This window comes from Oryzias latipes, chromosome 7 (assembly GCF_053564925.1).
Source record: "Oryzias latipes strain Hd-rR chromosome 7, Olatipes_Hd-rR_3.1".
NCBI lineage: Eukaryota > Metazoa > Chordata > Actinopteri > Beloniformes > Adrianichthyidae > Oryzias > Oryzias latipes.
This window is the reverse complement of record NC_136243.1, coordinates 11,351,616-11,374,730: the sequence shown is the minus strand read 5'-3', so window position 1 is coordinate 11,374,730 and position 23,115 is coordinate 11,351,616. Positions and strand designations below refer to the sequence as shown.

Below are 23,115 nucleotides of genomic sequence, written 5' to 3'. Positions count from 1 at the left end.
TGCCCGACCCCATGCCCGACCCCATGCCCGACCCCATGCCCGACCCCATGCCTGACTGCTGGCCCGACCCCATGCCTGACTCCATGCCTGACTGCTGGCCCGACCCCATGCCTGACTCCATGCCTGACTGCTGGCCCGACCCCATGCCTGACTCCATGCCTGACTGCTGGCCCGACCCCATGCCTGACTCCATGCCTGACTGCTGGCCCGACCCCATGCCTGACTCCATGCCTGACTGCTGGCCCGACTCCATGCCTGACTGCTGGCCCGACCCCATGCCTGACTCCATGCCTGACTGCTGGCCCGACCCCATGCCTGACTCCATGCCTGACTGCTGGCCCGACCCCATGCCTGACTCCATGCCTGACTGCTGGCCCGACCCCATGCCTGACTCCATGCCTGACTGCTGGCCCGACCCCATGCCTGACTCCATGCCTGACTGCTGGCCCGACCCCATGCCTGACTCCATGCCTGACTGCTGGCCCGACTCCATGCCTGACTGCTGGCCCGACCCCATGCCTGACTGCTGGCCCGACCCCATGCCCGACCCCATGCCCGACCCCATGCCCGACTCCATGCCCGACCCCATGCCCGACCCCATGCCCGACCCCATGCCCGACCCCATGCCCGACTCCATGCCCGACTCCATGCCCGACTCCATGCCCGACGACGCCTCCAAGCCTGACAACGCCTCCAAGCCTGACGACGTCTCCACGCCTGACCTGCCTCGCCGGACGGCACGGCCCCCCGGCCGTCCGCCGGACCTGCCTCGCCGGACGGCACGGCCCCCCGGCCGTCCGCCGGACCTGCCTCGCCGGACCGCTCGGCCCCCCGGCCGTCCGCCGGACCTACCTCGCCGGACCGCTCGGCCCCGCGCCCGCCCTCCGGACCTGCCTCGCCGGACCGCTCGGCCCCCCGGCCGCCCTCCGGACTCTTATGCCCGTCGAGGTTTATCCTCCGGGGCCCCCCCCTCTTGTGACTTTTGGAACCTCGGAGCGGTTCCTTGAGGGGGGGGTACTGTCATGATTTGAAACTGTTGTCTTGTTTTGGTCCTTGTTCTGTCTTGTTTCTGTTTCCTGTTTTATTTTGAAAGTCTCCTGTCTTGTCTGTTTTCTTGAGTTTTACTTCCTTTGGTCCCCATCTGCCCTGATCGTGTTCACCTGTGTCTGGTCTGCCCTGTCTGTATTTAAGTCTTGTCTCTGCCTTCCTCCTGTGTTGGTCCATTAGTTACCCCTGTTATGGTGTTCATGCCATGTTCCTTGTTCCTTGTCTCATGCCACGTCACAGTGAGTTTTTGTTTTTTGGTTTTGTCATCCTGCTCGGCAGCGCCTTTTGTTTATAATTAAACCCCTTGCCCTGGAACTGTGTGCCTCCGCCTCTGCATTCTGGGTCCTACCGGCTTTCTAGCCACCCCCGCACCGTGACATAAGGCTGGCATTCATTGTCATTATTTTGGAAGCAAAACTGTAAATTTGAGAATAAGGGATAGTTTTAGAATTTATGAAGATTTACTAAGACTTGTACCTAGATTGTATTTTCATTTTGTTCACATTTTGTTCTAAAATGATTCATTTCTACTGTTACACAAGTTCAGTTTGTCACTGCAATCAAATCAAACAACAACTAGGTACATAAAAACCTGAAAATTTTGAAACCATTTGCTTAGAACTACCAAAAAATATTCATTATTAGGCTGTGTAAAATATATTTTGAAGTAATTCCTTTTATAGCTTATTTTTCCCTTTTTGAATGGTTTTTTGGAACATCTTGTCAAGCAAAAATAATTTGCTGCATAGACAGATCATTTTACTACCTTTTAAGATTAGTGTTCTTTTTTCTATTATATGTCTTTTAGCAGGGCATCAGTGTGGCCCCCTTGAACCAAATTGCGCAATGACCACAAGTTGATCTGGGATAAATGAATATGAGTTTACTTCTATAGACCAGCACAGAGACTTTTTTGTGATTACTTATCCCATTTCTTTCTTCGCCAAAACAGACAGGCTGAGGAGAATCTGAAGATCCCACCTCACTGAGGTACTGGGTTATAACAGGTTACTGAAGCAAGATCTAATATTTTTTCCTCCCTTTTGTTTGTTCCTCCAGACGGCTCTTCTTTGGGGGAAGAACTTGAATCTGGAGAGTAGCAAGTGAATAATAAGTGAAGTAAATAGTCATTTTATCTCTGGGAGAGGAAAACATATTTGCATTGAAATGTTGACTCTTCTCTTCTTTGCTCATTAAACTTATTGTTGGTTTGGCATTTCTGCAAGTAAACTCATTTTGCCGGCGAACCAAATATAATTCAGGCATAAAAAAAACCAATAAATATAAAAATGTCTATTGATCCAGACAGGAAGCTTTCCAATTTGAGCCATAGATCAAACAAAGACAGGAGGTTTAAGTACGTCAAAATAAAAAAAGAGAGGTGAAACTGTGGGCTCAGACGGCTGAGGTGGATAATAAACTGCCTTTAATTGTACAGCTGCACGCCCTGCCACAGACGGGAGACTTGGACCCCGCCTTCACCCAGCTGTTTCTGGGATAGGCTCCAGCAACCCCATTTCCCTGACAGGGAATAAACAGGTTTGGAAAATGAATGGATGGATGTCCAGCAGGACAGTACCAAAACAATGAACCGTAAAAACACACGGCACAGAAAACAAAGTCTGCTGTGTGGAGTGTGAAGAGGAGAGGAGCCCGGACTGCTACCTGGAGGGGCACCCCTGCAGCAGACGATGGTTAGAGATTCCAGACACAAATTCACCGGATAGATCATTTATGACTTTATAAAAATCAGATGTGTGCCCGTTGTTTTATAGGTATAACGGCATGACTATAGAACTGATAAAAATACAGAACGAATGCTTTTTCTTTTCTTTTTTTTTTACTATAGATATTATAAATAGCTGGTAGAAGAAAACCCTGGATCAGGAAAGATTCAAACACATCCAGAAAGTTAAAAGAAATTAGAAATCTCTAGAAATGGCTGTTGTTTTTTCTTTTTGCATGGTCAAAGGCCAAATGTGAGATACACTACAGTATTTATCTTCTCTTGCATGGGATGAAGATGAAAATAAACAACTTCAGAGTGAAATGTGACGCTAAGAACACACTGGGCATATATCGCACGTTCAAGAAACTGCTTTCAGCAGGCAGTGTTCACACTGTACTGTCACTACCTGATACTTGTGCAAGGACTCAGTTGGAGGAGGTTTGGTGCAACATTTTGAAGTGGTGCAAATGTCACAACTCTAGTCCAAGAAATGAAAGACTTGGTGTCAAATATTTCTGAGTAGGCACAATCCACAATTATTAATTTCTCTTTCAGAACCAGTTTTCAAACAGTTGGCACTTCTGTGAATTAAAAATGATTCTATTCTATTCTATTCTATTCTATTCTATTCTATTCTATTCTATTCTATTCTATTCTATTCTATTCTATTCTGACTGTATTCTCTGAGGATTTACATAAAAATGATCAGCACTTCTCTTGTATGAAGATCCTCTAACAGTAGAAGCGCCTCAAGTCAAAACGGAGATTTCCAGCCTCATTTACCAGATGAGCATGAGTCACTCAATCACATTGGACAGAGGGAGGCATGAAGGCTCAGGGGGGGGGGGGGGGGGGGGGTTAAACTGCACGTTGAAAGACAAATTGGGTCATAGTATATGTTAATACTAAATCTCCCATAACTTGGAGAAAGCATAAAAGAGTTTAGGGGAGGAAAAAATAGCTTTTCCCAAACGATTTATTAATGCTGGATTTCCAAAATTAGCAGTAAAACTATCCGTCATCTGGAAAATTCAAAAACGTGGTGAGCTAATAAAACTTTAATCTTACACAAATTAAATAGAAGTAGTCAAAACTTTGAGCAGACAACAACCGCAGAGCTCCTTAATTACATTTCTGTGATACGTGCGTGCGTAAATTGGATGTCTGAGCGCGCAAACGCAGCGCATCACTGTGGGCTGCTGTTACCAGACGCGTTTTTGGAGCGCCCAGATTCTGCATCGGTGCTCCTCGCAGCATCAGAGACTAGACATCTCCACTTTTATCAGTTTAGAGAAATCTAAACTAAAAAAAAATGGCAGAAAATCACCCGTGATTGTTTTTTCCCGGAAAAAACACAATTTTTAACTGGATTCCCCCTTTTTTTCTGTTGCTTCTGTCGGACATGGCTCGTCTTTGGATCCAATAAGAGACCCTGCCAGCGTTAGACGCGTCTGCGGCGCGGGAGACCAGCGGGGGGGACTCGGAAACTTGAGCGGCGCAGGAGCAGACGCTTTTCTCTCTGTTCGTGGCTGGAAGTGGAACCTAAAAGGAGAGCGCCATGGTGGGCTTCGTCCTCCTCATCCTCAGCTGGACTGTGATCTCTGAGTTCGTGAGGGCCCAGAATGACACGGAACCAATCGTTCTGGAGGGGAAATGCCTCGTAGTGTGCGACTCCAACCCGGCCATGGACTGGAGGTCCTCGTCGTCGCCGCTTGGCATCTCGGTGCGCGCCGCCAACTCCAAGGTGGCTTTCTCCGCAGTCCGGAGCAACAATCACGAGCCGTCAGAGATGAGCAATAAAACGAGAATAATCTACTTCGACCAGGTTAGGATCTGTTTTTAATCATTCATGTGAAATAAATCTGCTTGGATATTAAATTTGACATAACATTTGTTACTTTTAGACCAGTTTTTGAGGGTTCTTTAGGTCATCTTTTATCGTGGGTGATGCTGAACATCATAAAGTCACTGCAGGTTTTAATGTGCAGCTGCGCCCTGGAGCCCAGCTTTGGATGCTGCTCATGCGCACGCTTTTCTCGCGCATGCAGGTGATGGCACCGCATCTAAGGGCGGGCGTCCACGCACACAGCCCCACAGGTGCTCATTACCATCCAGCCTCAAGCTATTCGTGGAACGCCTTGTGCATTCGCCCGCACGCACGCGCTCACCTATACACCCAAACAAACCAGGAGAGAACCTGATTAGTCACGCGTCGGTGGGCGCAGTCAGATGTTTGCAACGATCTGATCTTTGAATTTGTACGATGGAAGTCAGAGATCTGACTGGAGTGTCTCTCAAAGCTCCTGAGGCGCTCAAGTTTTGGCAAACCAACTCTAAATCCACGATTAGGTTGTTCTACTACTGTGAAAATCATGCTGTGGATCAGTTAGAGCTGAATAAATACTGTTAAAATAACAATTAAACTAACTACAAACAACATTAAATGGCTTTGGTTTATTGAAATCTAAAGTTAGGATCAAACTTTTTTATGGGGCTTTTGGTATTTTTATCATGTTCTTGTGGGATTTTTCTGACGATGGAGGAGATATAAAAAAATCAGCTTAAAACTAAATTTTAGAGTATTTCTTTATTCAAATCAATGTGAATGAGGAGCAGACAAAAATAATTGCAACTGGAAGTAGCCTGTTATAGGCCACAGTTGGTTGGTCACAAGCTCCCTGCTTTTGGCTAAAAACAGCATAATCATAATTAAAAGTCCACCGAGAAGGCTTTTACAATCGATCAAAAGATGATCAGAGTTTAACTTTAAGGCAACGATTTATGCGTCAATACTGTTTTAAAAAAAAGAAAAAAACACCTTTTCCTCAAAAATCATATATTTTTTTAGATATTCTGTAGTGGTTGCATTTTGATACAACACACACTCGTGGCATCTTCTCAGTAAAGAAAGCGGTCAAAGGCTCTCTGAAGCTAGATGTCACTCAGAAGCCATTGACTAATTTGCATATGGCTAATGTGCATATAATTGCAAAGTCTGCTGTAAGAGTGTGAAACAATGTTGTAAGAGAAACAAAAGGGTAACAGATGCTTTTTTTTAACAGCTACTCTCCTCATTGTGAAGTTGTTAACAGTTTATTTACGTGTAATTAATTCACAGTCTAAACTTGGAAGACTGAACATCTGCCGCTGAAATTGGGGAGGGGGGACTTTGATGCGAGTGCTGTGTCCTACCTTAGTGCTGTGACTCGTGGGAGGGGCTGAAATCAGCTGATTCTCAATGGGAAGCAGCAAGTGTTAGGTTGAAAATGCTTCTCGAGGTGGAAACATAGACTCAGACTTAAATCAGATAGGCATGTGCACAATGTTATTTTTATTTATCTTTATTCTCCATGACATTCATCTCAGGTCTAAAATTAAAAGCTCTCCATTCAAAGCTTTTGCATTAAAGATCCACTGGTAAGAAAATTGTGTTTTTTAGCATGTCGTAACATTTTTCTCATGATGGAGGACATAAATAAAGAAAATTAAGATTAAAATTGCATTTCTGAGAGTTTCTTTATTCAAATTATTGTGAATCAGGAGCAGACAAAAAAATAGAAGAAATTAAAGCTACAAGTAGCATTTAGCGGGCCCGAGCACGTGCCACCGCCTGGCACGAGCGACCGCCCCGTGAGCAACGCCCTGCTCGAGCCATTCTCGTCGTTTTTTCTTGTCCATTCTGGAGTTCCAAGCTAATGTTAATATGACAGCAGCCTGTGGGGGGGGGGGGGGGGGGGACTATAATCTGTTGCCTTAAAGGACAAAGACTTTTGCATATAGCATGAAAAAAATTCTTAAATCTAAGCCTCGTTTAGACCTGCTCATTTTCTCATCAAGTAGAAGAAGGTTTTTATCAGATTAAGAAACAAGCAATGATGATAATTGCTATCACTGTCCCTAAGGATGAGAACAATAGAACTCATTCAATTTTCACTACAATGTCTAGATGAGTGTCAGCTATGTCTGATAACTTGGCCAATTAGCTGGACCGGGATCTTACAAAGTGCATGTGGTTTAACGTCCAGTGTGATGAGTCTGTGGACGGCAACAGTACAGCATAGCTTTTGGTTTCCACAAGAGAAGAACTCCTGACACATCTGCCCTAACAGACAACTACAAGAGGAGTTGAAATGTATAACACGGTGAAGGAGTTTTTGTGCAGAAAAAGGTACCATTAGAAAAGCTGGTAGCCATACCTGCAGACGGGGCTCCTGCTATGATTGACAGACAAACAGGTTTCATCACTCACTGTAAAGCTGACCAATACTTTCCAAAATGTCTGCATTACTGCTGCTTCTTTCACCAGTAGGCCTTATGTGCAGAAGTGATTGGCTCTGGACATATAATGACTCCTATTGTGAAAATCATAAAAAACCTCAGCTGCAAAGCAAAACAGAACAGGATTTTTAAGGTGCTATTGGTGGAGATATCTGCTGAATATGGTGAATCTGAACTTGTATTCTTGACTGACATTACTGGAAAACTAAACCACTTGATCTGCGAGCTGCAAGACATTGGTAAAACTATATTTTTTTATTGACCAGCCTGCCTGAGCCAGTGTTTTTCTTGTGGGGATCTTTTCTGCCAGGGCTTGTCAGCTTGGTCAGTGGATGTTGCTGCAGTTGTCTCCCTTGCTGGGACAGCTGGAGTTAAACACAGCAGCCTCACGGCTGTGAAGTGGACCCCGTTGCTGTCCCAGTCTGGATGGGCACTGTGGTGATGTTCCAATGTTCAGGCTGGCTCCTGGTATGAAGAGATTCCCAAGTACCATTTCCTAACCGCAGAGCCAAGGATGTGTTTACATGTTTAGGTCAAAAATGTGATGAACAGCTTCATGTTGTCTATTGATGTAAGTTTAAACCTAAACATGTTTCCCTGTTACTAATCCAGTTGATATGGTTCTCCATCTGTGTCTAGGTGATAGAAAAGCATTTTTTTATATTTAGAGCTCCAAGCAAACAAACAGTTGTCTATATAAGAGCTTTTACAATTGTGGACTTTTAGCAGGTCTCTGAATACATGTGACCAATGTATGGTGGATTTTCACAGACTTTGTGTAAAACTGAAGGTGACAGAGACTTTGGAGAAGTGGCTACATTGCTCTGGACTTCTTTGTTTCATCCACAGAAGAGTAAAATATGTGATTGATTTTGAAAAGCTGCTGAAAAATGTATCTTTTTAAAATTGCAATTTCTAATTTGGGTTTTTGATTTTGTGTTCCATTTTTTGTGATTGTATTAGAAAGATTTGTTATTTATTTGGTGTTTAAAGGTGGTACATAATGTATATACACAATCTTCTTAGAGACATTTGCTATATGTTGTGTTTGTTGTCGTTGTAGTTTAATTTCTTTGGATGTATTGAAAGGAAATGAAAAGAAGTTGCAGCATTGATTAAAAAAGCATAAAAGAGACATTTACTGTCTGATGTTACATCTGTAGGAGTGTACAGAGACTGGGTTTTGTTTTGGAGCACATTCATATATTTTGTTTGTAAAAAAAAAAAAAAGATAAAATATAAAGTTAATTGTATTTTGGATGAATAAAAAAGCAATGATTAGTGCTAAGGATGTATAAAAGACAAACAAAACAAAGGAAATTGCTGTATTTTAGTGTTGAACTAGGCTTTCTAACTGTTCTACTTTCTGTCTGCCACTCCTGGCTAATTTACATGTGAGCACACAGCCGGGGGGGGGCTAACTCCACTCCTGCAGCAGGGGAGACTGATGAAAAGCTTGAGGATGTAAGATTGAATAAATAAAATCCTAGAGTTGACCAGTTCATTTTATAAATGTAAATATTTTTTATTTTGGTGCTGATAAACTAAACAGATGTTATGATAAAAATATTTGCTTGAGTCAAAATGTCCAAAAATTTGCTTTCAGCACAATAGGGTGATTAAGGTGGTTAAATGTTTCTCGTACGTATAGTGCTGCTTTTCAAACGTGGAGCTTTGTAAGACGCATCTAATTCTGAAATCTCAGCTTCCTGAGACAAACGGCTGATTTCCTATGAAGCTTGATTATATGATCATGCTTCATGATCATTTATGAACATATATAGCTCGTCCAAAATTGTCATATCCATGGGTTCAGAATGGAAGTTTCATCAAATCTATTTAATTTCAGTGAGATTGGACAAGGAATGTGAACGTGAGAGCAACATTTGTGCATGGCGAGATACCCAACTTCGCCGCTCTGTCACGACCACACCCCCGCGTTGAAAGATTTGTTTTTCATCAGAGTAAACTTCAATGGTTTTTCAACAGGTGGACGTCATTTTGAGGTGTGTTTGCTCATCCTACTTGGAGCAGTGATGCTCCAAGTAAAACATGTCATTTCCTGTTGCCAACAGGTGGCGCTACACCTGTTTCGGATTTTTCCACTGCAGATGTGTTCAAAGTCAGACTACAATCATGCACAACAAATTTGGATCAGATTAGATTATTTATGGCTGAGTAATGGCCATTTTTCTTTTCATGGCGTGATTTCGAAACGACTTCAAATTTTGACGCGCCGCCACGGTCACAAACAACCGTAAAAACTTAAAAGCTTCGCAATTTAAGATTGGACATGTGTTTAGTTTACAAAACCAAAGTTTGGAGTCATTGTTCAAAAATCTCTAGGAGGAGTTCGTTCTAGAACGAGGCCTGCAAAGGACCAAAATAGAGCAAAACTGACATATTGACATCAATATAGCAGACTTCCTGTGCGACTGACAGCTTGGTCCCAAGAGACTTTTTTGTAGGTTTCCATCTGATGAACATGTCCTGTAAATATCAAGCTTGTATGTTAAAGAACATGGCGGGGCTCTCAAAAACAAACATGGTAGGTGGCGCTATTGAGCCGTTTTTTGTTCACCCATGCAAGTGCTGTGTATCTAAGTTGGAGATATGTAAGAGGCCTCTCATTCTGAAATCTCAGCCTCGTGATACAAACGGCTGATTTTTTATGAATTTTTAATTATCTGACTGCAACGCAATCAACCACTTCCTGTTTGGTGGTGGCTTGCGCAGGCACCGTCAGGTTTACACCCATGAAACTTTAGACGATGAGAGAAGACCCTTATGAGTATCTCCTGTTGTAATTTTATGAATGTCGGACAAAGCACAGAGAAAAGATAGGTCAGAATGTGACATAAAATGTATTTGTCAATATCTAGGTGGCGCTATGGAGCTCGTCCAAGATTGTCATATCCATTGGTTCAGAATGGAAGCCTCATCACCTCTATTGAATTTCAGTGAGATTGGACAAGGAATGTGCACGTGAGAGCAACTTTTGTGTGCATGGCGAGACGCCCAACTTCGCCGCTCTGTCACGACCACACCCCCGCATTGAAAGTTATGGCTTTTTATCAGAGTAAACTTCAATGGCTTTTCAACAGGTGGACATCATTTTGAGGTGTGTCGGCTCATCCTACTCGGAGCAGTGATGCTCCAAGTAAAACATGTCATTTCCTTTTACCAGCAGGTGGCGCTACACCTATTCCAGATTCTTCCACTGCAGATGTGTTCAAAGTCAGACTACAATCATGCATATCAACTTTGGATCATATTGGATTTTGCATGGCTGAGTAATGGCCATTTTTCTTTTCATGGCGTGTTTTCAAAATGACCTCCATTTTCGACGCGCCGCCACGGTCACAAACAACCGTAAAAACTTAAAAGCTTCGCAATTTAACATCGGACATGTGTTTAGTTTACAAAACCAAAGTTTGGAGTCATTATTCACAAATCTCTAGGAGGAGTTCGCTCTAGAGTGAGGCCTGCAAATGTCCAAAATGAAGCAAAAATGACATATTGACCTCAATATATCAGACTTCCTGTGCGAGTGACAGGTGGGTCCTTTCAGACTTTTTTGTAGGCCTCCATCTGAAGAACATGCCCTGTAAAAATCAAGCTTGTACGTTAAAGCGTATGCGGGGCGTCGGGACAAAAGTCACTGTAGGTGGCGCTATCAAGCCGTTTTTCTGCGCCCATGCCAATCTCCTATAAAATACGAAATTTTTCGCGACTCCTGATGTGTGTGCCAAATTTGGTGAGTTTTGGGGTATGTTAAAGGCCTCAAAAAGGCGACTCTTCCGGTAGAATAATAATAATAATAATAATAATAATAATAATAATAAACATTCGAATTACAATAGGGTCCTTGCACTCCGTGCTCGGGCCCTAAATAGGCGGGTCACAAGCGCCCTGCTCCGCTCCATTCAGACGCATTCACTTGCAGACAACTAGATCCATGTAGGCTTTGTTTTCGTCGTCTGGTATCTGGCCCAAAACGGTTTGGCTGGATAGCTTTGATATTGCTCGGGCTCAGCATTTTTGTTGCACCGGTTATGTTAGTGCACCCCCCCCCCCCCCCCCCCCCCCCCCCACACACACACACACACAATTCAGGGGTGAATTTCTAATGAACTCCTGTCGCTTTGCAGAAACTATATATAGAAAACAACAATTTTTTATGTTAATTTGGCTAAAAACAGTTAAATCATTATTAAAAGACCTCTGGGGACCCTTAACATAGATCAAATGATTATCGAAGTGGGACTTCAGAAAAGAAACACCAACTTTCTATTTGGGTCCAAAGTTGTTTACCAATCACTCATTGCAATGAAATATTAATCTAGTCATGGTCAAAGAGGAATAACTGCTGAGAATTCAGATACAATCTAATTTGTTCAAAGACTGGACTGGAAAGAGCAGGAGACGGAATAGATGGCAGAGCCTGTGATCAAGAAGCAAAGTTCCAGACAGGGTCAGAAATCAGATATGAACGTATTACTGCTTAGTTTTAGCTGATGGGTTTTCAGGTTGTGCCTTTAATGACTGTCTCAGCTATCGCCAGAGTGAGTACGTTTATGGTCTGCAGGTCCGTTGGAATGTCCGCCCTAATTTTCAAGCCCCTGTGTGGAGCTGAGAAGAAAACTAGCAGAGCAGCGGAAGGGACAGGAAACTCACAACTCGTGACAAATTTGCACAGGGGTGTAGTGGTTAGCACTCTCACCTAACTGCAAGACGGCCCTGGTTTGAATCCCGGCCGGGTCCTTTCCGTGTGGAGTTTACATGTCCTCCTCATGTGTGGATTTTTTCTGCAGTTTCCTCCCGCAGTCTAAAAACGTGTTTCATAGGTTAATTGGTGATTCTGAATTGTCCCTGATGTGAGTGTGCGACCTTGTATGCCTTTACGTGGCCCTCCAGTGGACTGAAAAACCATCCAGGGTGTACCTGGATGAATGCTGAAGACACAGTCATTGTAAAAAAAAAATTCTAAAATGTGTGACAAAGGTTTTGTATAAACAAAATCCCAAAATGTAAAACAGTTTAAAGCTTCGGGAAGAACAAGAGGTCTATTTGGTCTTGTCTGAATAGCACACAGGCAGATGACTATAGAGAGGCAGGGAGGGGACCAGAACCGTCACACACAAGGGGGGCAGCACTGAGCCGATGATTTTCATCAGAGAGGACACAGTTGGGCAACTGTGTGGCAGCAACATCTTTCAGGGAGGGTTTGTCCAAATATGAGTCACACGGTCACAGAGAAGGGAGGCTGATGGCCAGAAAAGGGTTTCCTCATTGGACATTGGGGGAAGTATAAACAGGGGTGATTCCAGGGCAGATCAGGGTCAAAATAGGATCAGGAAAGCAGATCAGGATTAGATCAGCAGAAAAACAACTCTCTGACTGAGAACTAGCAGTGAGCAGAGCTACAAACAGGCAGGTGAACAGGTCTGTTAGGGTGGGGTGACTGCTGGGAAAGGCCAACTGGGGCAGAATCCTGACACAGAGTAAACATGTGGCAGTGAGTGGGTACAGGCACTTCTCAACACATAACCATCAGTAGATTAGCAGGACTAGCTGGTGTTTTTTTTTTTTTTTTCATGCAAAATTGCCCCCAAGTGAGCAGGGCAAGGCAAATGTATTTCTAAAGCACATTTCATGTATTAAGACAATGTATAGTGTTGTACATAAAACAGTAAAAGCATTTCAGCAAGGTTAAGAGAAGCATTTCAAAGAAACATTAAAGTAGTTTAAAAATTTAAGATATAATACATTAAAATTAACTTTAAAAAATCAGGGTAATTCTAAAATTTCAAAAAGCAATGGAGAACAGGTGGGTCTTCTATTAACTGAGTGTTGAAGCTAACATACAGCTTTCTCAAAGTCTGTACCAGATATGTGGAGCATAGAAACTGAATGCTGCTTCTCCATGTTTGGGTTTGACTAGAAACTGACAAAAGACCAAATTTAGACAACTGGAGAGGTCTAATGGGTCAAAAGTTCAATAACCTGTTTTGGCGCTTAAACCATTCAAAGCTTTATAAAGCAGCGACATAATGGTGTCCATTTATTTGGTACTAGTCAGAAACTGGTCAGCAGAGTTCTGAATAAACTAGAGTTTCCTCATTGATTTTTCTGGTGGTCTTGAAAAAACACTGTTACAATAGTCAAGATGAATCCATAACCTAGTTTTTCCAGGTCATGTTTAGACATCGAATCTCTTTAATGACTCACGGACCGGTACCGTTCCGTGAGTCATTCCGGTACCGTTCCGTGGGTCATTTGGTACCGGGCAGAACAGAAAGAATGAATAACTTACATTACTTCCGTTTTATTTATTTCAGAATCTGAAAGATGTTTTCTTTTGAAAAATTTCCTGATTCTCTGTTACATCCGTCTATGTCACTCTTGACGCCAGCCAAGGCGCTCTTCTCGTTCACGTGATAGGTTACCGTTAAAATAAAACCCAGGAACCAGCAAAATGGTTAAAAACAAACGTCTTTGGAAAGTTTCTTTGCCAAGGGGAAAACGTCCAGCCAGGAGACAGAAGAGGAGCCTTCGACTTCCAGAGAAAAGAAAGCTACATTTAATAGACTGTACTTCTCTTTTTTGCACCATAACTGTGGGAAGGGGAGAGGATGATGACACCTGTGCGATGCACAATGACTTGCCTTTCAAAATAAAAGCTCAGAGTTCGTCTCGTCATGACTCTGTTTCTCTTTCATTGTAGGGTTGTTAAAATAATCGTCCGCCACATCTTAAAGACCGGTCCGTGAAAAGTTTGTATGACGTCATACCGGTCCGCGGCGTTAAAAATGTTGGGGACCACTGTCTTAAAGGGAACAGATGTGTGTCTTGCACTTTCCTTGACTTTCGACACCTCAAGGAATGTCATGAAAATGGAATGTAAGATTGTTGTGCGTGTGTTTTTGTAAAGATAATGTATGCCACACGCACTTGTGAAGTATGGGGGATACTGTCGTATGGTGTCTGCAGTCTAGTCGTTGGTAAGGTACCAGGACTGTCTCCTTACTGACCGTGCCCAAATGTCTCACACACGGTGTGAAGGAAATGCATAAGAATCTGTGTTGTATGTAGTGCCAGTGTGTAATTTATTTATTAACATACTCGGGAACACAACACTGATTAATTAAAAGTTAAGTAGAAGTGCTTTCTGCACCAGAACCAAAATTGATGCTCTTCAGAGAAACACAGAAACACTTGTTTGTGTTTAGCACAAAAAAAACCTTACTAAAATAAAAGTTACTAAATATTCACGAGAACTCAACAAACGAAAACGTAGTCTATAGAGGAGTTAACAGCCAAATCAATGGTTTGCTGCAGCTTTAATTATTTTGTGAAGCGTGTTACACGCAGTTTGTGTATAATCCCTCTACAGTAGTGAATCGTGTGCATCATTTAATGTTTAATCCTCATTTTACTGTGAAATTAAAGCTTCTTTTGTAAATGCTGAATTCAATTAACACTTTTGTTACACTGATGATAACTTTATTTTGTTTTACTTTCTCTTACAGGTGCTGGTTAATATAGGAAACTACTTTACCTTTGAATCCGTATTTTTGTCCCCACGAAAAGGAGTCTACAGTTTCAACTTTCATGTGATTAAAGTGTACCAGAGCCAAACGATACAGGTAATATATTTTTTATTTATTTTGCATAGACGCATGGCCTGTTGGTGTCTGTTAAGGTGCTGAGCCTTTGTAAACTCTGCTTTGGATGCGGTGTCTCTCTTAGGGACAGCGCTGTAATTACTAGTGTGGATACAGACAAAATGCTTGAAAAATGCATTAGTTGTTTTCTAATATATTCTGGAGGATCTAACCCCCAATGTCCCAGAAGCAATATAAGAGTACTGTTTCTTCCCGAATCAATGTTAACAACTTAAACAAGCAAAAACTTTCAAATGGACTAGCCTATTGCTTCCTTAACCATGTATAATATATTTGAGGAGAAGAGAAAAAAAGTCCCCTTTGTGAGTTAGGCTAAAATGATGTGTTCATGGACTATTTCCATTTTTTCAGTAGCAATATGTTGCCTTTTAAGTGTGCATAAGTGAGGATTTTTTGATATTATACTAGGGCTGCACAGTATGAAGAAACCTCGCAATCTGCGATATTAGTTATCAATATTACGGCCATTAACTTTTGATACATGAACAAATAGCAAAACAACTAAATACGTCATATCACTGTGACAGTTTAATTCAAAGAAGAGTTGACATAACTTAGATTAGACCCTAAATGACCCTCGTCTATTGGAGGCGATTATCCAACAAAAAAGGGCTCATATGGTCAGATGCAGAAATGGAATTATTTAAATCGGTAAATAGCTGCCATTAGATTTTTTTAGCACATTTATCGTAACCATTTATTGGAATTTTTCGCTGTCTTTTGCGATATGCGTAGTGCACAGATTGATAACGATAAAGTTGTGATTTATCGTGCAGGGCTAATTTATACATTGCTAGTTTTCTGGTGTGTTGTTTTAATGCAATGCAACGAACGTCAGGGAGCTACAAGGTAAAATACTGTGTGACCACTGTGGACCCACGGAGGGATGGGATTGCCCAATTGTCGTCCGGTCAACGCCGAGATCCCAACCCAGCTAAGCATCCTAAATGCGTTGCTACCGTTGGATTTCTAACATTGTTGAAAGTGGCAGGTTTGACAACAGTACGGCGGTGAGGGCTGGAGGAGGCTGGCAGTTTAAAATCGGAAAATTTTGGAGACCTTGGAGACCCCCCATATGTCAGTTATCACACTGCTGCAATCCTGCCACCTGCTGGACTGCCACCACGCGACCTCCAAATGTGTCCTGGCGACCACTGACCGAAGTCAAAAATATTGTCCGGTCGCCAATTAGTTTGAATTTTTTCTTAAAACCTCGGCAGCCGCAGCGCAGAAAGTAAACATACAACTGCTGCCTGCCGATTACAAATGCCAGTGCGTGACACCAGCTGATTTTACCAACAAAAATTGAAAAATTCCAAATCTTTTTCAAGAAAAGCGGCTAATTTTTTCCTCACAGTAATGTTTTTTCTCAACTTATCATCATCAGTACCATGTTTTGTTTTGTTTTTCCATTCGAGTTCAGAGAGCAGTGTGAGCAGTAGCTCACAGGTCTGTTTTTGATGTGTCTGAATTCCTTCACTACTCACTACCTGCTGCACTCTAAAGTGTGTTCACCCTTTTGTGGTGCTGTCCACAATTGCAATTCCTGAATCATGTGATTTCCCAGAAGTCTCAGTGAAAAATGCTTGTCGATGCTCACTAGATTGCCAAATTTCATAGCCAAAATCCTGTTCCTATGTAGTTACAGAACAGTTTTTACCCCACTGCAATAAATTTTGCAAACATGGCTAAAAAACATGTCTACTAACATGTCTAACGTGTCTATTAGTGGATGTTTTAAGATTTGCTGAACTGTAATCATGTAATGTTTTTGTTTTAGGTATGTCTATTGCTATTTATTCTATTTTTATTAAGCTAGAAATGTATTGGTTATTTATTTCTGTTTTCAGTAACCGAATTATGCACTTTTAATTTATTTTTTAGTTGCAAATTTAATCACAGTAAATATTTGCTTTAACGTATGAATGACTCACAATAGAGCATTTTTTAAATTTCCTTGTACCAGTGGCAATGACAAAGAAAACGCTATGTATCTATGGCACAGCTACATTCACATAGGTGGTGTCCCACACAGTGAAAAATAAGCAATTGTGTAAAAACAGACTTAGTTTAGCATTATTAGATCAAGGATCAATTCCTCAAGAAATGTGAAGAACCTACAACAAACAGATTGCCTGATATTGTATTTGAATTGACTGTTGAATGCTGATAAGCTCACAATTATGCAGGATCCTATCTAACCTCTCGAAAGGCTATGCACAGAAATCAATAGTTTTGAAAAGATGGAAAATAAGATTATTTTGAAGTTAAGAAAACACAGATTTTGGTTCTTATTTTCAGAATTACTTGGAAAAAAAAATCAATTGTTTGCCTTCAAACATGTTTTTCATAATAGGTTATTGATTACAGAAAGTGAGAATCTTCAAATTTAGATCTAACTTTTTAAAGTCACCGCTTCTACTGTTTTGTAATGTTTGTGTCTGTAATCCCAAATAAATCTCCACAGACAAGAACGCAGTCACACGACTGCACATTACAGATTTCTTGATTTGGTGACCCTTTTCCAAAGCAGCCAGAGCAAGATTACAGAGGAGTACGACCCAAGGGTGATAGGTTTTTCAGCCTCGTGCGATCCTAGGCACTTTAATGTTGGGAGATGGGTCATCTAGACCCACTAGACAGTGCTCTGAACCTTTTTTCTTCAATGATTTGTGAACCTCACTGGTGTCCATGGATTACATGAAATCTTTCCACCTTTATCCACCTTTGTCATGGTAGGGAGAACACATCAATGTAAGGGTGGGGTCATCTAAGATAGCACAAGGGTTAATGTTATGAACTACTATTTTGCATAAACAAACACCTACACATACAATTGTGGTGGACAGACATTTCTTTTATTCCTTAAAATTAGTTGTTTAACTTTCCTTTCCATCAGTCAAGTGACTTTGCTTTTACCAGTGATCAAAACGCCTAAAACACTCCGTAAAATGTGGAATCTTTAACAGGTATTGAGTCCAGATCAGTATTAAGCTAAGTCCTTGTGTGTTTTTTCTCTCACACGTACATTTCAGCACTTCACACTGACAATAATATTTGTGAGGATGCACACCCTCCATAAATTAATCCATATTTGATGTCATTAGGCTATCTTTTTATCGTTGTGGTTCTTGTAATGTCTGTGACCTCTGGAAGTTGGTAGAATAGACTAGACTTTGCATTACTTTATGATTAGTCTCACATCAAAAACGCCATTTGCTATCTAAATCAGCATAATAGCAGTTTTGATTATTCAAATGCAAACATTCATGCAGTGTGCATGAATAAATGAATGAGGCAGACTTTAATAGAAAAAGTCTGCTGCTATTCAGTATTGAAAGGGTCATCACATTGCAATGACTTTTAAAGCTAAAAAAGTGGCGCAACATCCTCCTTGTATATTAACTTTCAGTTTATTTTTCTTGTTTCTAGCTTCTTTAGATTTCTTTTTCTGCTTAAAATGCGAATTTCACAAACTCTGCTTTGTTTATAGTCTTTTGATTACCTGAAAAGTCTTTACATTGTAATTACCCGCATCGGAGTTTGGTTGCCAGAGAACAAAAACATTGTATTTATTGGAAAAGGCAGACGGAAGATCTTTTATTGTTGTCAGATATCAGCAGGGCGTCTCATGAATGAGTTTTTGTAAACGTGGGTCCAGAGCTGGCATCAGGAGTTTCCAAACTGCAAAACCAGCAAAGACAATAATCCACCCATCGCTAGGATCCCACACTCAATCCTTCTCTCTGATGTGAATGAAAATGAGCTGATATCAAAAGTAATTACATTCTAGAGTAAAAACTCCAAAGATTGTGACCACCGTCCAAACTTCACTCTAAATCGTCCCTGGGTTTGAATGTAAGTGTGCTGTGTGTGATGTGTGTGACTGGCGACCTGTCCATTACTTTAGGCCTATCCAAGGCTTATCCCAGCCGATAGGCTCCGGCAGCCCCCTGACCCCAAAAGGGACAAAAAAGGTTTAGAATACGAATAAATGAAAACAATACCTGTACAAATGTTACTGTGACTACACATTCTACCAACTTTGTTAGTAACAAAAAAAATGTAAAAAAATAAAAATAAAATAAACAGTGAGACACCGCTACACATTAGCTGCGTAACCGTATTCACAAAAACACCAACCAAACATTTTGACAGAGCGTTGTGTTCCTTTGTAGATCACTTTGACGTCATTAACAACCAGAATTATTCACTATATGAGGTGTACCATGTTATAAGACGCACTGTCATTTAAAAGAAAAAGAATTTTATCTGTACCTCACAGTGGCGAAAATATGGTATTTAAACAAAGCTTGATCTGAAGGGGTTAAATATGGATATCAAACTGTACGCAGAAGGAAGATGTAAAGCCCCACCAAAGATATTTCTTTAGAATGACTTTTTTTACCGCTATGCTCAGTGACTTCCTGTAGCAACGATTTGATTAGTCAGATCCCCGTGTTCTGCTCCTCAGAGACCATCTCGCTTTTGTCTTTGCATGACTCATTTCAAGCGCAGCTCAAATGGAATGTTTACAGTCTGATTACACTGTCTTTAAATCTCAGGGATGACTCTTTCAGATGGGGTTTGTGGGAATCTGTATTCAGAGTACCAAGTATGCAGTCAGTTTTTGTGATGGCCAGCATCAGTGCAGTGTTCCTGACAAAATAAAAGAGTTCTTTTGGATCAGTTTTGAGGACATGGACTATATTTACCTGGCTTAGAGCTTATGAGTCAGCAACTGTCAGCCAACCTACCCCTCTTCTTTCCCTCCAGCTAAAAAAACAGAATCCATAACCTGATCTCTCCTCATAGTCTTCAACATCAAACTTATTTCTGTTAGAATTGTATTTTTTACTCTACTTTTTACTTTGCTAATTTCGGTTCAATGTGTGAGCTTGCTTCACTGGTGTCTCTGATCAAGCTAAGCTATTAAGTTCTGTTTACACTAAACGTGCTTCACAGTAGCGTCCAATTTTAATGTCACGTCAATGTAGAGGCGTGTTCAGAGTTCCTGCGGCACCATTTGTGCATTGATTGTGTTGCATTGTGGATGTTTTCAGACTTTTAATAACTCTAGGAAAGAAAACCAACCAATCAGGAACTCAGCTTTGGCTCAGGATGTGTGGATGATGTGATCAACAGTAGTCCAAAACCAACATGAAGGAGAGTCTTCATTGTTTACCTCTTGAAATTCATGATATTTTTCTCATTGTTGCTGAGACAAAATAAAAAGGTCTTCTAATTTTATTCTTAGCTTTTTCCTTCTTGGACTATTGCGAGTCCAGAAGTCATCAAACTGGGTCACAAAGAGACGGAAGTACCGCTTAACCCGCAGCTCCATGAGTAGATGGTGAAGCTCACCGTACTGGGAGAGTCTTTGAATGACCTCATAAACCCAGATATGGAGACGCGATTACCAATGCTTTAAATTAAGCATTAAATAAAGCATTTACCAATGCTTGAGCTCTTTAAAATTTATAAATCCAGTTCTTCTATGTAGGCTGACAGTAGTTTCTCCTACACGGGTTAGAAGATTTAAGTTTACGAACACATTTTGAGTCAGGGAAATCGATGCACAAATCTCGTTCGGTAGCATTAGAAACATGTCCAAAAAACGCTTTACTTTACATCTAACTGGTGGCATTTTTTGAACTTTTCAGGTGAACTTGATGTTGAACGGGAAACCAGTCATCTCTGCCTTCGCTGGCGACAAGGACGTCACCCGTGAGGCTGCCACCAACGGTGTTCTCCTGTTTCTTGAAAAGGAAGACAAGGTCTACTTAAAGCTGGAAAAGGGAAATCTGGTTGGCGGATGGCAATATTCAACGTTCTCCGGCTTCCTCGTGTTCCCTCTGTGAAAAAAAGAGAGAAGAATCAATAAAAAAGGACAAGTGCAAGCTTACAGACTTTGTCATGATGTGTCGTCACAGTATAATCGAAACATTTGCTGCTACATGTGTTGGATTTTCGGCCGATGGTTGAGGTTTTAGATGCATAAGGGATCAGACTTTGGAGAGTGTTTATTGATGGGACGTGCCAAACTCCTGTCCAGATGAAAGACACTGGAAATTTGTCCCCCATTGTTGTCGTACATTCCTGCCGCTCAAGCAGCCCACTGAGAGGAACATCAACACATCCCTGTATACCTTCAGACTTTTGTTTGTCAAAATATTTCCAGCATATGGATTTCTCTTTTTCTTTTTCCTTTCTTGAATCCATTGACATCTGCCTCTTTGAGTGCAAACTGTGTATGCCTTTGTTATCTGCGCAACATGTCATCACATGTGTACATGTGTACAACGACATGTACACCTTAAAAACCAACCGGTCCCCCGAGGCAGACGCTGAACTGTGCAAACACCGTTCTTCTGAATACGGGTTTCATACGTGTTCAGAATGTGTGCAGCTCCTGGATTATGCTACGTTCACAGCGGACATGTGATGCGAAATTCAAGAACACGGCGAACCTGGGTTCTTCAATGTGTTTTTAGCTTTTACGGTGTTCACACTGGACTGTTGCTACCGGATACTTGCCCATGTACTTACAGTTGGAAGAAGTTTAGTGTGAAATGTTAAAGTGGTGCAAATCTCATGAATCTTGCTCCTGGCTTTTTCTTTCACAGCTAAATTCTAATATTTGAAAGGTGTCATTTAATTTTACAAACTATAATCAATAATTTCTCCTCCTTGATCAATTTTCAACTCTTCCGTGTTTTGAAAAGGTTGTTACCCATGTGTGACACACCAAATTTGAGTTCCTTATTAGTCAAAGTTCAACTGGTTTCACTTTCAGAAGCCCAAAATGCACAATTATGTGCGTTTTGGGCACATACTGTAAATGTGCATTATAGACTTTTAATTGAACGTGGCCACCTGAACACATGTTGTCAAGGCCGGTGTGAACTTTGCATTGATCTGAACAAAGAACAAACTATTTCACAGAATGTGACCTAGACAGTGATACATTTGGTTTTTCTATAATACTTTTCCGCCAGTCTATGGATTTTCATGCAATGTGAATCTGTAAATCTGTGTTCCTCTCGTAACCACAATGGCTGTACGGTTCATGCGTGTTCATATGTTGCTTAAACAACCATGGTCCCGCTTACTCCTCCTGCTGACCTAGCTTTTTACTTTTTTTTTTAAATAACTGATGTGTCGTTTGCAAAGAAAATCCTTATTTTTTACTTTTTTGGGGGGACTTTTTGCTGTGAAAATAAACAGCTAACAGTTTTGGGGATAGTTTTGTTTTTTGCAGTGGTTCTGATTCTGTTTACACTTTAAGAGCTGAGACCATCAAATTAAAACACATTTTATTTGTTCAACCTGACTGATGACTGCCTCTTTAGTTTTGGGTCAAACCATGACTTTATATGTAAATATAGCAGAAAAATTAACTTGACGCTGGTTGAAAATGGGAGTAATAATCATACATGCTTGTGCAAAACATTGACTTATTGTTATTACAAGTACAAGCAAAAGGTTATAGCCAAGTAAGGTAAGTAAGGAAAGGGGTGTTTCTTGTGAAAAAGTGATATTCTGATGCATTAAATGCACAGATGTGATTTCAGTTCACATTCTTATTTATCTTCTTTTACACCTGAAGAAAATCTTTTGGGTTTAAAGCTTATTTAAGCCTTTAACAGGGACACTTTAGCACCAAAATTTACATTATTTTTAACTCTTGAGCCCTTAACGCAAAAACGTAATTCCAGTGGATTGTGAAGTGGAGAAAAGTTGCTTTGTGCTGTTATGTAACACTTCACGTTATGTTGGATATCAATGCAAAGCCAATGTGAAAAGCTGCATTTCTCTGCGTCAGAATTCATGTTGATTGTGTCAACGGCTGATGATTGATGGTATCTTAAAAAGAGTGTGTTATTTAGGTGTTCTGGTGACTTTTGCTGTTTCATAGGATTAACTGAAAGGAAGTCAATAGCAGTTCATCAAGTGTTCATCTGTTTACAAATGACTTACCCCAGTGGAATGACTGTAGGCATCTAGTGACCCAAAAGGGGCAAAACGGGTTTAGAAGATGAATGAATAAAGAGATTACTTTTACATTTTTTTATTTTTAATGAATACCTTTTTATGTTCAAAATGTTTTATGTACACCACATGTATTTTTTCTTGTTTCAGATAAAAGATGAATACGATGGGTAACGGTTAAATTCTATTTAACACATTTGGATATTTTTAGGCCTTCATGTCAATCCATCACATAAGAAGTGTGCTAAGAGCTTTCCGTCCAGTTAGGAAGGTTTGTAAAAATGATTTATAATGAGTGTTTAAATAACCAGTGTCAGGCATGTGTTGCTGAACCAGCATCCACAGGGGTCCACCAGCAGGATATCACAGAAAAAATACAGA

At 41.1% G+C, this 23,115-nt stretch overlaps 1 protein-coding gene across 1 annotated transcript; it reads left to right on the top strand.

Annotated features, from left to right (window-relative positions):
• Positions 1-3,956: 3,956 nt before the first annotated feature.
• cbln4 (cerebellin 4 precursor) lies at positions 3,957-22,075 on the top strand. The gene is made up of 3 exons (XM_004086290.5): positions 3,957-4,601; positions 14,587-14,703; positions 20,406-22,075. The coding sequence occupies exons 1-3, from the start codon at positions 4,335-4,337 to the stop codon at positions 20,601-20,603; spliced, it is 582 nt and encodes a 193-aa protein (XP_004086338.1). The 5' UTR covers positions 3,957-4,334; the 3' UTR covers positions 20,604-22,075.
• Positions 22,076-23,115: the final 1,040 nt, after the last annotated feature.

What these genes read in the sequence shown, in the direction of transcription:
- cbln4 (XM_004086290.5), top strand. Translation starts at nt 4,335, where the DNA reads ATGGTGGGCTTCGTCCTCCTCATCCTCAGCTGGACTGTGATCTCTGAG. An exon ending in GAATAATCTACTTCGACCAG is followed by an intron (nt 4,602 to 14,586) that starts GTTAGGATCTGT and finishes TTTCTCTTACAG; the next exon opens with GTGCTGGTTAATATAGGAAA. An exon ending in ACCAGAGCCAAACGATACAG is followed by an intron (nt 14,704 to 20,405) that starts GTAATATATTTT and finishes TGAACTTTTCAG; the next exon opens with GTGAACTTGATGTTGAACGG.